This window comes from Ipomoea triloba, chromosome 1, assembly GCF_003576645.1.
Source record: "Ipomoea triloba cultivar NCNSP0323 chromosome 1, ASM357664v1".
In the NCBI taxonomy this organism is placed as follows: domain Eukaryota; kingdom Viridiplantae; phylum Streptophyta; class Magnoliopsida; order Solanales; family Convolvulaceae; genus Ipomoea; species Ipomoea triloba.
In genome coordinates, this window is record NC_044916.1 from 24,755,554 (window position 1) to 24,778,662 (window position 23,109).

Here is a 23,109-nt window from a genome sequence, read left to right on the forward strand (position 1 = left end):
GCAGCCAAAGGATATCTTCTATCACAGATGAATGACAAGCTCTTTGACATCTATGTCAAGCAAGACTCGGCAAAGATCATTTGGGAAACACTATCACAAAAATATGGTGCAAATGATGCTGAAAGTCAAAGTGTCAGAAATAACAAGAACAAAAGGAGTGGAAAAATCAAGAAACACAAAGGAGTCTGCTTCGTGTGCGGTAAGCAAGGACACCGAGCGTTTCAATGCTATTACCGCAAGGGCAAAACTAGTGGAGGACAAAGCTGAACCAGATTGAACCATAGATCAACTGGACAAGAACAAGATGAGTATAGCATTCCCTTAAATAGTAGTTGTTTTTGAATAACTCGTATTTGCTCTAGTTTTTGAAAGCTCGCATAAAATGAGATATTAGTAGTACTAAATGTTAGTTGAGTTGTCTAAATCTTTTGATACATGTTAGTACTTATTAGTGTGTTGATAGCATGGAAAAGTCACCATTCTTGAATACTCTGTCTAGGAAGGTGGTTTTTAAGTAAACCATTGTTTCACCACTCGACCTGGGAGTATCTAAGAAGTAGGGGGTTGATCATGCAGGCTAGTGAAGCGCTACTTGATCCTCACCTGAAATGAGGTTGACTTTAATATGTTATTAAAACATTCAAAGCCTTGCAATAGATATTGCTTAAGTAGTGCAATAATAGTGTTGTGTAAATTGCCATTTTATAAGTGGGAATTCTTTTTGGGAATAAATATGAAACTTGTATAAATTTGCATTACATAAGGCTATATATGAGTTATGTAGTAAAGAGAAAATTGTGAAGTTGAAATTTATGTAAATAAATATTTCTCCAATGCATGTCAGTTTGGATTTTTGAGTATGAGATCTAATTTTCTCAAGAAAGTATTTGAAACTTATGATTGTGATGTACAATCTGAAGCAATATGCAATAAACATTATCTCTATAATGTGCTGACAATGAGCGTTTATATATATTATTTCAATTCTTAATTGAATCTTTTTGAAGATCTACGAAGGTTCTTATATAAAGGAAAATTCCAGTGGTTTAAGGCAACCTATTTGGTTGACATATATTCCACTATTAAGTGTGTATTAACCAAGTACATAGTTGCTATAAAGTGTGCATAGCACACTATGCTCTGGGTGAGAAAACAAATATTTTGAAAAAAAAATTATTTGTAAGTGTTGTATTGTGGGGGAAGTTAAATCTGTACATTTCCTTTTAGAAGCTTGTCTGTTGTACCTAGAACAATGTTTCATGTTAAGCATGAAAATCTCAAGGGAATTATTTGTGAGTAAATAAAGTACATGTCAAAGTGTACGTTAGTTTGATCGAGAATATCAACTTATTTTAAAAGAAAAGACTAATTATGAGGTTAGTCGCTAAATTATTGGGATGAATTGAAACTCAAGAGGTGATGAATTCGTGGTGGATTCCACTTTTGTGGTCAAACGAAGCCATGGAAAGAACCACAATGTAGTACACTAATTGGTCATTTCAATGATCCGTGTACTGGTGAGGTTGAGCTACAACTCTTAATGAATTTATAACCCTATGAGATGGGTGATCCTATTGAGACGGACTTAATGAATTCACCGCTTAATTGAGAGAGTGAGCATAAAATGCTCTTAATGATTTCACACCCCAATTTGGGTAGTCTATATTGAGATAGGCTTAAAGAAATCACTTACTTAAGTGAAAAAAGGTTAACCACCTTTCTGAAAGATAATGAGCTATCTTTCTAGATCACTCATTGGCATCCAGATGTCCAATTGAGTAAAAATATATGAGAAGCATGATGTTCTTAGTGAACTACAACATCTATGTCTTTAACTACTCTGTAGCCTTTAAAGGTGGTCTATATTGAGATAGACTTGACAGAGTTAAATGTCTATATTGAGAGGCTGAGCATAAAGTGCTCTTAATGATTTCATTTGGGTGGTCTATATTGAGATAGACCTAATGTAATCACCTACTTGAGTGAAAATGAATAACCGCCTTTTATGAAAGATAGTGGGCTATCTTTCTAGAGCACTCATGAGCATCCGAGGTTCAGTGAATACGTGTTCACAATGTGTGGTATATCCACATTGTGAAAATTCACCAAACCAATCTTGAATAGTTTAATCAACTATGGAAGTAAAATACATAGCACTTGGTCTACCAAGCCAAGAAGCTGAGTGGTTAAGAAATATGTTAGTAGATGTGTAGTTGTGGGGGAATCGCACAACTTTAGCACCTATGCATTGTGATTCACAAACTGTTATTTGTGAGGAAGAATAGACACATAAGAGTTAGACATGTGTCTATAAGACAATTAATTGTTAACGTGGTGATCACAATGGAACATGTGAAGTTCGTTACGACTTGCAAAATAGTCATAATTCACTCTGTAGCCTAGAATGGGTAGTCTATGTTGAGATAGACTTGACAGGGGTAAAATTCTATATTGAGATAGACTTGACGGGGAGTTTTGAGATAGTTGATGTGTGCATTAGAGTTCAAAATTTATCTAACCAAAGAGTTCAAGTTTCACATCACTCTTGGGAAGAAAATTACTCAATGTCACTACGTGTTAGTTCAAGAACTAAGTTCACTAACATTAAAGTCAACTTTTGAGTGTTGCTCATGCTTTTTCTTTTTCCTACCTTCTTTTGAATGTGTGGGGGATTGTTGGAGTCCATTCATAAAGAAGACAAATTTTAGTTTGGATTATTAATTTCCTAAAGTTTCTAAACTAGCCAGCTAGTCTTTCTCAGTGTCCATATACGTGGCATTAGTCAAGGAAATGATCCACTAAAATAGACATCATGTGCGCATCACTTGTGGCCACAATGGAATGGTTTGTTTTAATCTTACACTATAAATAACCTTCCTCCTGTTCGAATAAGACACAAAAAAAAATTGAGAAACTTCTCCTCTTCTTTCCTTATCCTCTATTGTCTGAGCACATAAATATAATCTGTGTTGCCAGTTGAGAGCGTCCCGGACCGTCACCGGAAATTAAATGCTTTTAAGGTAGTGTTATTATAACACGCCACAGACTTCCATCCGCCCTGATTTATTCTTGTTTCCTAATAGTTGTTAGCCTCCGTTGACGTTGCGTAAATATTACCCAACATTTCGTATAATGGCTACCCTTACTTTGGTTGATCTCGATGATGATGATGGAGTTCGAAAAGTTGGCAATGTTTCGTTAGGTGTTACTGAAGGCGCTGATGAGTTTTTCGCAGTTGGACGGCTTGTTAATGATAAACCCATTAAGTTTACGTATTTCCATGATACAATGGCGTCGATCTGGCGTCTGTCCATGAGTATGAACTACAAGGAACTGCAACCGAAGAGGTATTTGTTTCATTTTTACGATGAGAATGATATTGTTAGGATCTTGGAAGATAGCCCGTGGACATATGAGCATAATTTTTCTTCTGTTAAAAAGGTTGCTCCCCTTTGAGGATCCTGATCAATTGCTTTGAATATGGTCGAGTTTTGGATTCAGATCCATGGTTTGCCATCAGGTTTCCGTTCTGAAGCGGTGCTGAAGGCTATAGGAGAATTCATCGGACGGATTACGCTAATGGATGAACGCAACTTTGATGCCTCCCTGTGTACTTTCTTTCGGATCCGTATTGAGATCTAAGTTTCGAAACCTTTGAAGAAAGGTATGCGTCTAAAAAAGGATAATGGGGAGTGGATCAAAGTCGGCCTTCGGTATGAACGTCTGCCAACCTTCTGTTTTACTTGTGGGTGTATTGGACATGGAGATAGGTTTTGTCGCCATCGTACACAGGGGGGGGGGGGGGGTGAATGCTGAAAACCCTTTGGTCCGGAATTAAGAGCAGGTCATCGGAAGAATGTTCCTACGGCAGGGCAGAAGTGGATACCGCCGCCAGTGGGTTCCTCCGGGGAAGAATTCAGATCAAGATATTAAAGGCAAGTCAATATTGAATATGCCTGATGATATGCTTGCCTTACAAGTTCATAGTGCTACTTCAGTGCATGTGCATGGTAAGTTTCCAAATATTACTATTGGGACTGCGGATTCTATGGGATCACGTGCATGCATGGAGGATGGTATTACTATCTTGGATCAGAAACGTCATCGTACGCGGGTAGTGGATGACGAAACTACTTTGGCTGTTGTTCCGATGGATGTTGAGAAGTTAGGCTAAAAAAACTTGTTGTTGGCGAGAACTGGTTCCACATAGTCCCGCCCGTCCCAATGAGCTCTTTATGCTGGAAATGTCGGTGACTTGGCAACTCACGAACAATTTGTGAAATTATAGCCTTTGAATCTAAGGTCAAGCCTACTTTTATTTGTCTGATGGAGACAAAAGTGCGATGTGAACATGCAGAGCGTTTAAAAGCTACGTTACATTTTGAAGGGTTTTTTTTTTTTTTTTTTACGGTGACGGTGGTGATACTGGAGCTGGCCTTGCGCTATTTTGGCAGGATAAGAATGTGGCCAACCTTATTAGTTTCTCTATGAACCATATTGACATCCAAGTGCAGCTTCCGAATTATAATCTTTGGCGCCTGACCTTCTTTTATGGCTATCCAGAACGAAACCAGAGACAACAATCTTGGGATCTTTTGTGTTCTCTGCGTCCTAAATCAAATTTACCATGGCTTATAGTTGGCGACTTTAACGATTTAGCAACTATGTGTGAGAAGAGGGGACTGAACCTGCATCCAATGTCACTTATTGAGGGTTTTAATAATCTTGCTATTGAGGACTGTGGTATGTTTGACCTTAGTACGAGAGGAAGACAATATACTTGGGAACGTGGCCGTGGAAGTACGAATTGGGTGGAGGAATGTCTTGATAGGGCGGTGACCGGGGTTGATTGGTGTACCATGTTTCCTCAAGCTTCGGTTTATAATAAGGATGTAATCACATCTAACCATTCGGCTCTTTTTGTTGAAATTGAAGCTCCCCGGATAGTGATGCAACGCCGTCAAATCATGTTTGAGAATGCCTGGTTACAGGATGTTGGTTGTAAGGATGTGGTGCTTACATAGCTGGAATTTATCAGGTGGTGAAGTTTTGCCATACCGCTTGAAGCAGTGTGGTTCATCGTTAAAGCAGTGGGGGGAGACTATGCCTAGCGTACTGAGAAAGAAATTAATTATCTGCAGTCTTAGTTAAATAGTTTAAGACGACGTACTGATATTACGACCCTAATTATGGTTCGTAACTTGGATGTGAAGCTTCGTAGCTTGTTTGATAATCTGAATATTTACTGAAGGCAAAGGGTGAAGCAATTTTGGCTTGCTAAAGGCGATCGAAACACTAAATTTTTTCACATTTTTGCTTCAGTATGAAAACGGAAAAACCATATAGAGAGGTTGCGTGATGGTGTAAATAACTGGGTTGAAGGAGATCAATTGCTGGACTTAGCTAAGAAGTATTTCTCTACCATATTTACTTATAACTTATAAGAATACTCATATGGATGATGCCTGCAATATTTTTATTAGAATAAACCTAAAATATACACAAGAAATATGTTTATCAAAATCCCCAACACTTGAACATTTGCTTGTCCCCAAGCAAAATTATTATTTGCTAAATAAATTAAAATGAAATTTCCAAAATCCATAACACGTCATGAACAACAGTCTGAAGCACCATGCAATTAATAAGTTGGCACCCATGTTCAAAAATGGAGAGAACTAAATAAGTAAGCTCTCAATTATTATTTATTTATTTTTGTTATATACTTTTTATGCATTTGAGTATTAAATATTCTTCTGAATTATTTTAATAGTTGTATCATTAAATTGCTTGGGAAGCTTACTAGTTATTTATTTGATATAATTATTTGCTATATTAGACAATGATTTGTGCTACAAGTTATTCTAATTTCAGTAGCGACTGAGATGAATTATTACAAGATTAGTGATAATTGGTCTCGGGTAGAATATTTTTCTAAATTAAATGCAACCGCTTGTGCTTGTGTTATTTAGTTTGTCGATTTTCCTAATTTCTACTGCTACTACTAAATGATTGTAAAGTTAAAGTAAATACAATCAATTTTATATATACTATGAAATAATGTACCTTCACTACAAAAAATAATGTACTTTTAGTATAATAAAAATGTACCTTATATTCATGATACACACAGCTATATGGACCATGGTCCACACAATAATTTGCGATCTCCAGTTTCTAACCTAAACCAATGTTGAACTTAGGCCCATTTCTCTTACTAATTTTATTAGAATTGTTCCAGTTTTTAAAACTTTAGGTGCACGCCCAGTCAATGTTGAACTTAGGCCCATTTCTCTTATTAATTTTATTAGAACTAGTATTTACATCCGTGCGATGTACAGAATGAGTTTATTATAATATATTAAGAATATTTGAATGGATATACAATTATTTAAATTATAACATCAAATATTATATAATGCAAGTGAAGATATGAGTTGGGTCATTTATGTTTGTTGATGTTACCATTGCTTGAATTCGAGTAAATAATTGCTCAAATTAATAGCTAATGTGTAGATGTAGGCATGCGGTGTTGTAACTTTAGAGATTTTATATATCATTATTAGGAATTTTTAGAAATTGGCCCAATGTGCTCGTTCTCTAGCAACTTAGTTATAGTAATGAATTGCTATCCTAATTCATTTGTATAGATGATATATTTTTTGTTTAGATATATAGCAGCTTTATCATTTTGAAAAAAAAAACATAATATCATTGATTATATTTACACATTATTGAAAACCTCGTTGTAGACGACATTGGAAGTCACAACACAATCTTGTCCATCCTCGTCTACCGCTAACACCTTCAGGCCATTAGGATGACTGACTCGGGAGAAAGTCGCATACAATTGATCGTGACTAAAGACCGATTTTTTTTAGTAATAACCCAACGTGAGTTAGTGTTTGGCATTGGCTTTTGTTTATAGTCATGGCATATGCAAGCATTAACGGGAATTGTTTACGCTGGAACTTGAATGGCAATCTCGTATCAGAAGGACTAAGAGATATTCGGGGGACAAGAACTTTGGTCCCTTCATGTGTCCCATTAACTATTCTTGCTTCGACAATGTGATCTGCCAATCTTGTGATAATGAGCCGCGTTCCGTTACAAAGACCAAGAGAGTGGTCTATGTTCTGTAATAACATAACAGGTGCACCGACCTTTAATGTCAATGAATGATTAGGAAGACCCGACAATCTCAAACTATTTAAGAATTCAGGAGTACGCACTTTTGATAGATTTTCACCGCCTGATTCTGCCTTACAGAAAGAGTCACAACTTAAATATGTTCGTCCTTCTGCAGTATTCATGTCGCACATGTACTGATTAATTTGATCAACGACATCTAAAGTCGGCGAGAGGATCGCTCGGCCTTCTAGCTGCGACTCATCAAGCATGCCATATCTCGAACTTGGGAATGTGCTCTCAACTATAGTTGCTATGGGATCATGTCCACACTTCAACAAAAACCTTGTCGGAATATCAATATCAGATGAACCATTGTTTACAATCCCTGCAATCCCATCTCCGATGCTATTCCACTGGAAGCAACATTTAGAACAATATCACCGCGGCTCTTTATCTTTGATGATAACGTTCTCCACACGAACGTCTTGCCTGTTCCTCCATAACCATACACAAAGAATAATCCATCTCTATTTGAATCAATATCATTCATCACAGAGTCGTAAACATTCTTTTGTTCATTGGTCAATTGTGTTACCAATGTCTCATGCTTTGTCTTCAAAGATTCCTTGTCATACGCCAACAACATGTTTTCACTCAAACCCATGCTACTTTCGTCTGGAATTGGCATTTCCGGAAAGTATTTCAAGCTTTTTCCCCACGAAGATAACAAATTCTCCAACTCCATCAGAGCAAATTGTTTTTTATCTAAATCCGATAACATCAACTCTTAAAAGGCAAAAAAAAAAAAAAAAAAAAAAAGAAACAAAAACAAATAACAAATTAGTTTATTTATAAATAATGAAAAGCAAATAACAAAGTCGAATAAATAGATTGGAGCTCGATATACCTGGATTTTGCAAGACACGTCGACGTTGAACTTGTGCATCCTCGGCAAGAAATTCCCAAACGACATTGCAAACTACTTTTGGCTTACTGAGTGAACTTGAAGTGAGAAGCGTAACAGATAACCTTCGCAAAGCATACGCGGATGCCCAGTAACTCGAATCAATAATGCCATCAATGTACTCCTTGTCATCATCTAATAATCCATATTCATAACACGTATCCCTAAACGAATTATGAATGACTCTTGCAACAGTGCAAATATCTTCATGGCTAAAAGGTCCGCGTACCAAATTTAAAAGACATCTAAGATAGTATAACTCTCCACACCCTGGCGGAACATAGAACAATCGTCCTATGGAGGATCTTAAAACGACTCCATGACAGAAATGAGACATTCTACTACCGAGTAAGTTTGGTTACATATGGTGGTTGTAAATAGTAAGCAGTTATCAAATTAATCACTCTACAATTGCTTCATTTTCTTCTTTTTTTTAAGGATTTCTTGTTTTAATATTATTGTACTTCTATAATATTATTTTATTGTTTTAATTGTTTTAATGTACAATATTTTGGGCGGGAAATAGGATTTCGTTTTGGAGGATTTTGTTTATATATATATATATATATATATAGATTATAACAATGTACTAATCCTAATGTATAACAATGTTTTGATATTATAGGATTTCGTGTTTTAATATTATTGTACTTTTAATATTATTTTATTGTTTGAATTTTTTTAATGTACAATATTTTGGGCGGGAAATAAGATTTCGTTTTGGAGGATTTTGTTTATATATATATATATATATATATATATGTATGTATGTATAGATATAGATTATAACAATGTACTAATTTAATCCTAATGCATAACAATGTTTTGATGTTATAGGATTTCGTGTTTTAATATTATTGTACTTTTAAAATTATTTTATTGTTTTAATGTACAATATTTTGGGCGGGAAATAGTATTTCTTTTTGGATGATTGTTTTAATGTACAATATTTTTGACGGGAAATAGGATTTCGTTTTGAAAGATTTTGTTTATATATATATATAGATTGTTCCAGTTTTTTAAAAATTAGGTGCACGCCCAGTCGATGTTGAACTTAGGCCCATTTGTCTTATTAATTTGGTTAGTAATTAGGTGCACGCTCAATGTTGAACTTAGGCCCATTTGTCTTACTAATTTGGTTAGTATTGTTGCAGTTTTTAAAACTTTAGGTACACGCCCAGTGGGACTCGAACCCACAATCGCTTGATTAAAAGTTAAGCGCCTTATCCATTAGGCTATAGGCGCTTATTGGTATTATTTCACGTTTAGTTTAATTATAGCTAAATTGAAATTAGAGTTTTGACCCGAACTACAAAAAGGGTTAAATTATGATATAAGTTCATAACTGCCATAGAAAGGAGCAGAATATTTAGCACTCTAATGATGATTATCTGGCGGTGATGGTTCAAATTTGATGAGGAAGGCTAGCTTCTCCAATGATCTATAATCATTCCAGCTACGGCATCACAATATTCACTAATTGTTGGTGTTGTTTTTATTATTATTATTATTATTATTATTATTATTATTATTATTATTAGTAAAATTAGTATTTTCGGTCGTGCGTTGCACGGAATGGATTTGTTATAATAATTTAAGAATATTTGGATCGATATACAATTATATAAATTATAACATCGAATATTATATAACACAATTGATGAAATTGATTGGATCGATTATGTTTGTGATGTTTTCCTTTCTTGAATTAGAGCAAATAATAATTGTCCAATTACATGTGCGATTTACGGATAAATTTTTTATTATATATTTAGATAATAAAAATAAAGATGCAATTATAAAAAATTCTAATATTGAACGTGTACATTTATTTATGTAACACCCCAATTTTCACCTCTTGGATTTATTACAAAATCCCTAATAGTACAATACATTGCGGAAACATCAAACCAGCAGAAAACTGGGTGTTACCGCCACGCTTAGGTATCTCTCCTATACCCAAACGCTAAGGCTAAACTTACAACCTCAAATAACCATATCAACATCCAAAAGTGTACATATGGAACTAATCCTTCCAAGGTGTCTATTCTAGGATAGAGTAATCTTCAACCTCGACTCCCATCCTATTCAGAGCTCATCGGACCACAGAGGCCCACGCTAGACTGCATCTAATAAAGGACACAATGAAGTGTAGTTAGCGCGACGGCTAAGTAAGGAAATCCATTGTCACTCGAAAGTAAACAAAGGTTTCGAAAACAACATGATAATCAGAAAATGTAAATGTTACCCAACGGTTGCATTCTTCCTGCAATTATATTAACAGCAAAACAGTACAATACAGTATATAAGTAACATCAGCACATAACACTTCCATTTCCGAGAATTTCCACTTAATTCAAAGTGAGACTCACAACACACCCATTATTGCTCGGGACACGACATTTTTAATTCCCACTCATTCTCTCAGCGAATAAATCATACAAGACATCTCACCATTCACTCAGCGAATAGACTTCGCTCTGCAGTATGAATTAATCATACAAGACACCTCACCATTCACTCAGCGAATAGACTTCGCTCTGCAGTATGAATTAATCATACAAGACATCTCACATTAGCATATTCACATGACGACTCAAAACAATTATACTTATCCAAATATGTTTCCAAATACACACATTTGTCAATGGCTTTTCACCACGAAATTTCCAAGTGACAAGAGTCACACTTGTTTCCTAAAAACACAATTCTTCTTCCAAATTGATTGTGACATTCCAAAATTTCGTTACTATTTTTATTACAACATATTTTTGTCAAAATTGTTCCTAACCATTCTTTTTCAGAAAATTCCAGCTTGGCGCAGTCCGAAAGATTGAGCCGGTAAAAATAGTTCCCGAACTCTTTTTCACTTGAAATTTTTATGGTAGAACCCCAACTTATAGTACTTGATGTCCATAAAAAGGTTTGGTCATTTTGATCCACGAATAAACACAGAAAATTCCATTTTTGCCCTTGGCAGTGTGCTGTCCAGAATTTCTCTCTCTGGACCAGTTTTGGAAAAAAATTCGAAAACCATACTTATACTACTCCGATCATTATGAAATTTTATATGCGAGTTCTACACTTATTGAACTACATATCTGAGAAAAATGGAGTCAAAATACCTTACCAAAGTTTCCCAATAAATCTCGGAAGTTACTGCCAGAATCTATCCTGATTTCCTTTCACTATTTTCACAAGTATAAGCCTATATGGGCATAAATACAACATATACATGCATAAATTAACTATGAACATGCATACCAAAAATTACTAAACAGTAAAGTGTAGTTTCTTTGAGCCAACTTGTAGATCCATAAACTTAACACATAATTTTCACATAAAATTCCTAGTCACATAATTTACTAGCATTTGATCACCTTCAAGTGACTAAACCAACTTAAGGGATTCCTTACCTCTTTGGAAGATCTTAAAAACCGTAAGAGTTGTTGGTTTCCTCCTTTGAGTCCTTCACCAAAGATCCTAGAAAAATCACCATAATAACAACATTTTCCTGCACCTTTAGTTTACACTTAAGTTCTAGGAAGGATTTAACCAAACAAAGTCTAAAGTCTTACCTACACTTAGAACACTTGAGTTGAAGAAATGCTTGGGAGTTCTTGATCACAAGTGGAAGACTAAACTATTTTCTTTCTTCTCCTTCCTTATGCTATTTTCGAATTATGGAGTAGGAGAGAGAGGGGTGATGTTTAGTTTAGCTTGAGAATTAAGTAACAAGTGCAACATTCCCATACCTATTATGACATGCCATTAATGATCCAACCAAGTGGTGATTATGATTGCCACTTGTCATCTCCCTATGGTGGCTCCTTGAAGAACAACATTTATTTTGCCAGTTTGGGGTTAAATCAGATGAAAGTTCGAATGATTATAGCTTAATTCGGGAAAATTCTAACACCAAAATTAATGATTATAGCTTAATTCGGGAAAATTCTAACACCAAAATTATCCTAAAAATCTTAATTCGGGAAAATTCTAACACCAAAATTATCCTAAAAATATTAATTCGGGAAAATTCTAACACCAAAATTATCCTAAAAATAATCCCGTCGATAATCACTAAAATTGGGAATTTTTCGGTATCTCGCGAAATGATAATCACTAAAATTGGGAATTTTTCGGTATCTCGCGAAATATAAATCACTAAAATTGGGAATTTTTCGGTATCTCGCGAAATATAGGCACAAGGTCCGTAACAATTTTACCCCTTACAGTCCGTTTAAATTTTCACTTGAGCTAACTAGAAGTTCAGGCTTAATCGTATTATACTTAATAATCAAATCTCTAGGAAAATTCGAACTGTATATACATCCTTAAAAATTTTACGGTTCGTGACCGGTACGTAGATCGCAGCTTATTAATAACTAGTCTAAAAAAAATTCTTTCGAACACCGAGAGACCTTCTCATAAATGTCATAGCTTAAAAATATATATATATTCTCGAACCTTAACTTTGTCGGAAAAACCGAGGGGTTACAATTTAATTATAAGATTAGTGCAAAAGTATTACTCAATTAATTGAATAATATATGACTTGTTTGTCTATAATTATCTTTAAAAGATCGATATGTAATATGACTCATGTAATTATATTATATTATTACTAAAATAAATATGGGAAAATGAGAAATAATTTAATTATAATTATTATAAAAACAAATTAAACGATCAATGTTTAGCTTAATTACCATTATAATTATAATGCAATTATTATTATTCAATTACACTAATATATGTGCAATTATACTTTTATACCTTAACTATATTCATTTTCACCATATCACATTTAATTTTTTCTTCCTCCTCCATATTTGAAAAAATTAATTATAATCATTTTAAAAAAAATTTAACAACCCATGTTTGATTAATTTTTTTAAAGTTTAAATAATTTAAAATTTTCAAAAGGAAAGTCTAATTAATTTTTTAAAGTTTTTAAATAATTTTCGGTCAATTAGTAATATCATTTTCATTTTCAAATTTGTCTAATTTATGTTTCCATTACCATTAGGATCTTATTATATTTTCAATCAATATATAAAATTTTTTGTTATTATGAATTTAAATTTAAAGAATAGAAAAAAATAAAAAGATGTTAAATATATAATATAATAATATAATCTGACTTTTATATATTTGGTCAAGTATTTATTTTCATAACATACAAAATTTAAATTTAAATATTGTATGGTTAATATAATCTCTAATTTTATAGAAAAAATTCACATAATTAAGTTGATTTATTCCTAATTTTATACACACACACGCGCGCGCGCGCGCGCACACACACACACACACACACATATATATATATGAATAATAACTAAAATTGTTATATTTAGAAAAATATGAAAAATGTAAATTTTAAATGAGGACGCATTTCTAAAAATATACGCATTTCCTTATATATTTAATTTTTAAGTAAGTTTAAACTATAATAGGACGCATTTCCTTATATGATTGTATAATACATTATATATACACATAATATTTATTAATATGTATATAGAAAAATTCTATAATATAATTTCATTAATTATAATTTATATTGATAGATTTATAATTAAAAATTTACATTTAGAAATTAAAAAATTAGCATTTAAATTTTGTATGATTAATGTAGTACATATGTATGTATTTAAAAAATTTCTAAATATTTATGAGCGCATATTTTGTTAATTTTATAATTTCATTTCCTTAATTATATTTCATATTTTATTGATTATAATTTAATGAAATTGCCAAAAATATTGTCATAGAAGAAATATTATATTTCTCAATGAAGTTAATTATATTAATTATAATTACCAAATATTGTGGCAATTACCATACTAATTTTATTAACTATATCAATTATAATATTTTTTCTATTCTAATATTAAAATACATTACAATAAATTAGCATAATAATTAATGAAATTGCAACAATTTTGAAATATAGTACCATAAAATTACCATAATAATTACCCAAAAAAGTGAAAAATTACCAAAATAATTACCATTAATAAATATTAAGAAATTAAATTAAAAATAATTATATATTAAAGAAGTATAGTTTATTTTGTGTCAATAATATTACACTGAAAAAGTTGAAGAAAATTACAATAAATAATTATTAGGCAATAATATTAAAAATTATTTATTAAGGCATGCATGATTTATTTTGTACTAAAAATAATGTGTCCACAGTACAAAATAAATTATACTTGCCTTAATAATTAATTATATTAATATAATTGCCTAATATAAATTTACAATTATAGCTTTGTATAAGAAAAACATAGAAGCTTAAATGGCATGTACAAACCTCGAAGTCAACATACTGACTATGAGTTAAATAAAACCCTACAAAATTATCAGAATAGTAATGTAACACTATAGTTGCTAGACTGCTATCACATCAGTTTGTAATAATCAAATAATATAGACAACTAAAAATAATGCTTGACCGAGGGCTCGGACTGGGGGGGGGGGGGGGGCACTTTAAAAAGGCCCCCCCAACCGGCCTGCCGAGGAACCCTTTTTTTGTTTTTGTTTTTGTTTTTATTTTTTTGTTTTTTTTTTGTTTTTGCTTTTTTAAGGTTTAGTCGCCAAAACGATGTCGTTTTGGCGAATAAACCCTTATTTGATTTTAATCGCGCAAATCGCGAAGAAGGCCGAAGGCGCAGGCTGCTTCAATCGCGAAGGGAGAGCTCTGGCGCCTCCACCCATCCGCCACTATCGCACGCCGCCATCACCTCCGCCTGTCCCTGCCGTCGCCTCCGTCAATGCCGCCGCCGGTCGAGTCAGGTAACTCCAGAGTCGCTCAGTGCAGACTGCACTGTCGGCTGTCCAACTCGAATTTATTTTTATTTTTATTTTTTTAGTTTTTTTTCTTTTAAATCTTAAATTGTATTTTTTGGTCTGGTAGATTGTTGTACTCTTGATAAATAAATAATTTTGTAATAATGTAATATAGATTTGGATTGTTAAATGTTAAATACTACCTCCGTCCCAAAATGGTTGTCTGGTTCGTTTAACGAGGCTTGACTGAAGTAATTTTTAATCCAATTTTTCATATTATTAAGTTTAGTATTAATATATAAAATTTATATATTTAGAAACTACATTAAAAGTACTATTAAACACAAAAAATTAAATTTAAAAATAATAAAAATTACTAAAGAAAATAAGCAAAGAAGAAAGAGTTGGTTTGACCAATTGTATTTTGTAACTTGTAATTTTGTAAATCAATTTGTGCATTGTTGGCTTGTTGGCTAGTTGCTTTGTAGGGTGTCTTTACTCTTTGTAGTTTGTAGTTCATTAGTTTGTACTTTGTAGTTTGTAGTTTGTAGATTGCGAAAATGACAAAGTTATATTGTGAAAATGTAATTTGTACTTTGTGTTCGCGTGTTGTAGACTTGTAGATTGTTAAATATACTAATATAGTAAATTAGTAATATACTAATATGAAGCCCCTAATTGAGATTTGAGAATAATATGAGTGTAAACTGAAATTGTTAATATGTTATTAGTTTAATTGTATGTAGATTGTAGAGTGTAGACTCATATTGTTTATTGTGTTTGTGTATTTGACTATTTGTTTAATTGTATATATTGATTTAGTTGATTTAGGTACTTTACTAGTTTACTCCTAGTATGGTGATTGGTGATAATAATGCTTCTCAAAGTGTTGGATCTTCCGAACCAACCACAATAAAAAGAAAGTCTAATGATATAGGATGGGAGTATGGAGTAATTAATGATCCGAATAAATCATTGGACAAGATTAAGTGTTTATTGTGTAAGAAAGTAATGTCTGGTGGAGTGTATGGGATTAAAGAGCATATTGCTGGCATACAAGGAAATGTAAGCAAATGCCCTACATCTACAAAGGAAGATCAATTGAAATGTAGGGACGCCCTCATGATGGCGAAGAACAAAAAAGAAGAATAAGAGAGCTGAAGAAGTTAATCTTAGGGCGGAGGTAAAGATATCGGCGCATGACAATGAGAGTATGAGTAATGTTATTGATATTGATGAGGTGCAGCAGTTTGGACCTTTGAAACCACCTCAGCCAATTGGCCCTATGGATAAGTTCGCAAATCAAATCAATCCCTTGTTTTCTTTGAGTTCAGAAAAGGGCAAGGCACAACAACGAATAATTGATGCATTTGACAAGGAAAGGGCTAATCGGGTGAAAGAGTACATATGCAGATGGGCTTATGAAGCAGCTATTCCATTTCATTCTTTTGAGAAAGATAGCTTCAAGTTGTTGGTTGAAGCTATTGGTCAATATGGTCCGGGAGCTCAAGTACCAAACAAATATGAAATGAGTGAAACTTGTTTGAAAAAAGAGGTTGATCGAGTCCGAGAAAGTTTAAAGGTACATGAAGCGGAGTGGAAATTAAATGGGTGCTCAATTATGACTGATGCTTGGACAGATAGGAAGAAAAGAAGCAGCATGAACTTGTGTGTCAATTTAAGGTTGGACACTGTGTTTTTATCTTCTAAAGAATGTTCAATGGAGGCACACACAAGTCAGTTCATATTTGAGTATGTGAAGCATGACATTCAACAAGTAGGAGAGGAGAATGTTGTTCAAATTGTCACCGATAATGCTTCGAACAACATGGGAGCAGCTAAATTGTTGAGGGAGAAAATGCCACTGATATTTTGGACTTGTTGTGTAACACATTCTATTAATTTAATGCTTGAAAGCATTGCAGGTAACCAATGTGTAATCTTTAATAAACTATATGATAAATCTTTAAATATTTAATAATTAATACTCGAAACTTCTTCCTTCTCTCTAGATTTTACCTCTCTCTAAAAATCCCAAAAATTCCCATTTTACCCAAAATGCATATCTTTATATGAAATATCTAAATATTCATATGGAAATGCATATTTTATTCAAATATTCATACATAATTTGAATATTCATATTTGAACTTCCGTTGACTGCCATGCAATAGTCAATCCAATATTAATACTCGAAACTTGAATGCATTGCAGGTTTACCACGGTTTAGTAGAGTTCTTCAGCAAGCAAATGCTTTGACTATCTTCATCCATGCACATCATAAAACTTTGGCAATGATGAGATCCTTTACAAAGAAGCGTGACATTGTCCGGCCAGGTGTGACTAGGTTTGCTTCTGCATTTCTTACGTTACAGAGTTTAGCTGGTAAGAAAGCAGAATTAAAGGCTATGTTTACAAGCAATGAATGGGATGGGTGTAAGTTTGCCAAGTCAGTTAAAGGGAAACAAGCTTATTCTACTATTTTGAGTCATGCATTTTGGCAAGGGGTTGCATTATGCTTGAAGGTTTTTGCACCGTTGGTGAAGGTGCTTCGTATTGTTGATCAAGACAAGAAACCTTCAATCGGATTTGTTTATGGTGAGCTTATGCAAGCAAAAGAAGACATTAAGAACGCATTGAATGGAGTTGAAAAAAATTAAGAGCCTATTATTAGAATAATCGAAGAGAAGATGCAAAATAGGCTAGATACTCCACTTCATTTGATGGCTTACTTGTTGAATCCTTATTACCACTATAAGGATCCTCGGCTTCATTTGGATGATTTCATTTCTATGGGATGTGTTGAGTTTCTTGAGACATTATTTTGGAGACTTAGAAATGCAAAACAAGATTTTAATGGATGAATTGTCCGAGTATAAGAAGAAAGAGGGAATGTTTGGAAAATTAATTGCGGCAAAAGGATGTGAGTCTAATGATGGACAATATGATCTAGGTAAATAAGTTATAAACTTATAAGTTACATACTAGATTACTAGTTTGACATTTTTATTATTTAACATTTTTATTGCTTTGATGTAGCAATGTGGTGGTCAAGTTATGGGATGAGAACTCCAAACTTGAAAATAATTGCTATGAAGATTCTAAGTCTTACTTCAAGTTCTTCCGGATGTGAAAGGAATTGGAGTACATTTGAAGGGATTAGTTTATTATTATTTTTGAATTTTGTTTACTTTACTAGTTAACTAGTTTACTACTTTACTTACATAATTACATTGCTATGAAGATTCTAAGTCTTATTCAAGTTTATAACTTTATTATTATTTTTGAATTTTGTTTACTTTACTAGTTAACTAGTTTACTACTTTATTTTGAATTTTGTTTACTTTACTAGTTTACTATTTCTAACATGTTTTGCATTTTACATTTTTAATATTTTAGGTACATACAAAAAAAAAAGAGAAAAGAAATAGGTTAGAATCTAACTGCCTTAACAATCTAGTCTTTGTGCAATTTAATGCAAACTTGATGAACAAAAGAAAAAAGATCAAAATGTTGAATTATTACTTGCTAGTGATGCAAGTTAGGCACAAGATTGGCTTGTTAATGATGAAGTTGTGGTTGGAGATGAAGTTGAGGTTGGTGATGAGGAACTTGATGATGAAGCACTAAGACCAAGCCAAAGTTCTAGATTAAGAGAGGTTGAAGAAGATAATTTTGAATCCGAAAGTACAGTGAAGAAGAAGTTGATGTGGATGTGGATGTTGAGTTTGAAGATGATGAAAATCATGTCATAGATCAATATGGACAAGGAGATGGAGAAGACAACCTTGAAAGTTGAATTTGATGTATTGATGAATGAAGAACACTTTGTGAATTGTTATTTAGACATTTAGTACTTACTTTGTTTTGAAATTTCAAGACTTGAAGTGTTTGTAATCTTTATTTTGGACTTTTGATTTTTGAAGTTTGCACTTTGCATGGAGCATTGGAGTCATGATTCCATGAACTATGAATCTATAATTTAGAAATTAGAAGTTTGATGATTCCTTTAATGTTTATAACTTCATTAACTATTAAGTATTCGGTATTAACTATTAAGTTATAAGTTACTCACTTATTTTGTATTGAAAATTTAAGATTTGAGACTTGTTTAATTGTTTTATAGTTATGTCACTTTTTTATGTATTCAAATGAGTGAATTACAAATTACAATTATAAATTATAAATAATTTTATATGTATTTTACACTTTTACAGTAATTTTAGACTTTTAAATAATTAAATATTAGAATTTAGGAGTAAAAAAGAAAAATAAAAAATCGGCGCCTAGGCGCCCCCCAAGCACCTAGGGGGCGCCTAGCGATTTTTGCAACATTGTTTACGACTGAGATTCTTTCTCACACTTTCCACCTGGAACTTCTATCTCACCTGAACTCCTTCATTCATATATATATATATATATATATATATATATATATATATATATATATATATATATAGNATATATATATATATATATATATATATATATATATATATATATATATATATATATAGGGTTGCACTCCCATGCGAACTGTCGCCCAAGTAAGAAATGAGAACGCTCCACAGCCGTCCACGTGTCCAGATCAACGAATCAGATGTAATTTAAAAAAAATGATGCGGTGGCATTTTCGTAAATAACTGGAACTTTGGTGCACCTAGTTTCACTTAAAAGTGCACCTATTTTCACTTACAAGTGCAAGTAATTTACCTTATTAATATTCATGCACCTATTTTCGCAAGTACTTTCACTTACAAATGCAAGTAATTTACCTTGTTAATATTCATGCACCTGGGTGCAACCTAGGTGCACCTAATTATAACATAGGTTGCACCTAGTTATAACATAGGTTGCACCTAGTTATAACATTATGTGCACCTAGTTATAACATTAGGTGCACTTAGTATTGATGCTCACTGTATAATTCACTTGCACATGTAATACATTTTACTTGCATCTGCAATACACTTTACTTGCACTTGTGCAAGTAATTTACTTTGTTAACATTCATGCACCTGGTTGCAACCTATGTGCACCTAGTTATAGCATTAGGTGCACCTAATTATAACATTAGGTGCACTTAGTATTGATGCTCATTGTACAATTTACCTGCACTTGTAATACATTTTCACTTGCAGGTGCAAGTAATTTACCTTGTTAACATTTATGCACTTGGGTGCACCTATGTGCACCTAGTTATAACATGACGTGCACCTAGTTATAACGTTAGGTGCAACTACATTCCAGACACGTGGCGCGCTGTGATTGGTCCGCATTTCTCTCCTGGGCGGCCAGTACGCATTTGAACGCGAACCTATATATATATATATATATATATATATATATATATATATATATATATATATTCAAATGAGGATACATATATTATGGAGGACAATGTGGATAAATCCTAGGCATTCAAATAAGTGCAATCAAAGGTTGTGATTGTATCCAAAATAATGTGAGATTCTAACCATAAATAATAAGAGAGAACAAAGAAGACAATTGAGAGTTATTTTAATTTTGGAAGGATCGTAATTAATATAGTTAACACATTAGATGAAGATCTACACGGTAATAAATTGTAGGCTCATAAAGGAAGCATAAAATCGGGAGTCGTCTTCATCTACGTACGAGAACAAACAGAATAGTTTGAACACATCCGTGGGGATAAATCACGCAGTAATGTCTATGTGACTAGAGGTTGTGTGACATACATATATAAATCGTGTACCATGTATAAGACTGTCGTGTGCACATACATCACATATTTGGGGCTAATTTAAATGGCAGCATGATAAATAGTTTCTAGTATTATGTTTTGAAAAATATTAGCTTTGTGTATGTATATTTAGTTCAACAAAAATGACTTTGTAAGTGTTTTAGGTATTTTAATTTTAGCTAAAAAGTATAGCTGCATATTCAATTTATTCAATCTACATAGGTAAGTAGAAATGAGATTTTGGATAAGACTGTTTAATTACCAAATTCAGTCCATGGAATGAGACATCTTGAGTAATGAGCCATGTCAAAAGAACTTGAAGGGAAAGGAAGGCGTTGTGTTCAAATGATTCCAAGAATTGCAGGAATTTCATGCTCCAAAGCGAACTGAACTTGGTCCTCATGGTTATCTCTTGGCGCAAGAGAAAACGTAAGTATCCCATGATCTAGTAATAAATCCCCTCCCCAGCTTGCAACCTAGACATCAGAAGACTATTCATTGTACTGTATGGCACACGTTTATTATAAGTATGACACACATTTCTTTTAAGTATGGCACACGATTATTATAAGTATGACACACGTTAATTAGAAGTATGACACATGTTAATTATAAGTATGACACACAGTTCCTTTAAGTATGGCATAGAATTATAATAAGCATTGAAAAGCTATTATTTATTCATGTCTACATGTCTACATGTCTACATTCATTCATTGTCTACCTTGCTACTATGTATTTTGGCGGTATCATTTCAGCGTCCTCGTCCTTTAAATTCATTAGTTTTTCCTTGACATATTTCCACCTCGAACTCTTTCGTGTGATTGCCTTGTTCGCCTAGTTCAGTGTGCAAATTAAACAAAATGAATATCTCATTGATGAATACTTATTATTTTAACCTAGCAAAAAATAATAGTTTCAAAAATAAAATTTCGCAGTTATACAGTCTGCATATTCCTAATAAAAAATAATATTTGTTTAATACATTTTAAAAATTACTTTATGCACTAATTAAACTACTAAAATTCGTTGTACCCACTGTCAAACTAGATGGCTATTTTTCGGCCAAATTTTAAAAACACTTACAAAGTCATTTTTTACTAAGCTAACAGTTTTCAAAACAGTATACTAGAAATTATTTATCACACTGCCAGTTAAATTAGCCATAAATCTATGATGTATGTGCACACGACATTCTTATACATGGAACACGATTTATATATGTATGGCACACAACCTCTAGTCACACAGACATCACTGCATGATTTATTCCTATGGAGGTGTTCAAACTATTCTGTTTGTTTTCGTACGTAGATGAAGATGACTCCCAGTTTTATGCTTCCTTATGAGCCTACAATTTATTACCGTGTATATGTTCATCAAATATGTTAACTATATTAATTACAATCCTTCCAAAATTAAAATACCTCTCAATTGTCTTCTTTACCCTCTCTTATTATTTATGATTAGAATCTCACATTATTTTGGATACAATCACAGCCCTTGATTGCACTTATTTGAATGTTTAAGATTTGTCCTCATTGTCTTCTAACACTATTTGTCCTCATGTGAATAAAGGTGTGTGTGTGTGTGTGTATATATATATATATATATATATATATATATATATATATATATATGCATTATTCCCCTAAAAATTCCCACCCTCCTCCCAAACTGAAATCTATTCTAGCATGGCTTATATTAGTTTTATGACTTGTGGGGAGTCAACAGTACAGTAGACCAACAGATCTGTTTAAAGAACGAGTATATGAGAATATAAAGAGAATATGTGTATTGTATTGATGAATATTAATTGCTTGTCCTCTTCCCATGTATATAGAGACTATTTATACATATTCTGGGCTAGGAGCCCTACAAGGAATAGAAATCCAAGACTGCCTCATATTCAGAGTCTTTGTTACATTGGGGATCAGGAGCCTAATCCTATTACATTATGAATAAGAGTTAATACCCAAAAGTATCCTCGACTATAGTGTTTTTTTTTTTCAATTTTGTTTTAAACGACTTTGGTGTCATAATGTAGTCCTAGACTTTTGTGTTATCGCTCAAAATTGTCCTCTTTTTGTTAATCTGTCAAAAGGGTGTTAAGTCTGGGGATAATTCAGTATTGTCATCTTTTTGTTAATCTGTCAAAAGGGTGTTAAGTCTGGGGACAATTCAGTAATTTTACATTTAGGTCTTCTTGCCTTCTTGGTTTCTCCTTTACTTACTAGAGTGTTTGCCTCATTTGAGTTGATGTATATGAGGATAAGATTTTAAGAATGCATTGGAAGGAAAGGAAATTAAAATTCTCTCGCCCTGTGACCCTAGCCGGCAAAGGACCACAAGGAGGTAAACCAACTTAGGTTACACATAGCTGACCAGCTCAAACCCAAGGACTTGAGGTTCGAACCCACGACCTCTCGGATGCCCTTACAGGCGAGATTGTTCTTCATACTACTATGTATATAGTGTAGCAGAATTA

General features: G+C 33.0%; 1 protein-coding gene across 1 annotated transcript; it reads left to right on the top strand.

Annotated features, from left to right (window-relative positions):
• Window positions 1–16,109: 16,109 nt before the first annotated feature.
• LOC116010991 lies at window positions 16,110–18,651 on the top strand. The gene is made up of 3 exons (XM_031250480.1): window positions 16,110–16,821; window positions 17,111–17,541; window positions 18,442–18,651. Exons 1-3 carry the CDS (start codon window positions 16,110–16,112, stop codon window positions 18,649–18,651), a joined length of 1,353 nt encoding a protein of 450 aa, XP_031106340.1.
• Window positions 18,652–23,109: the final 4,458 nt, after the last annotated feature.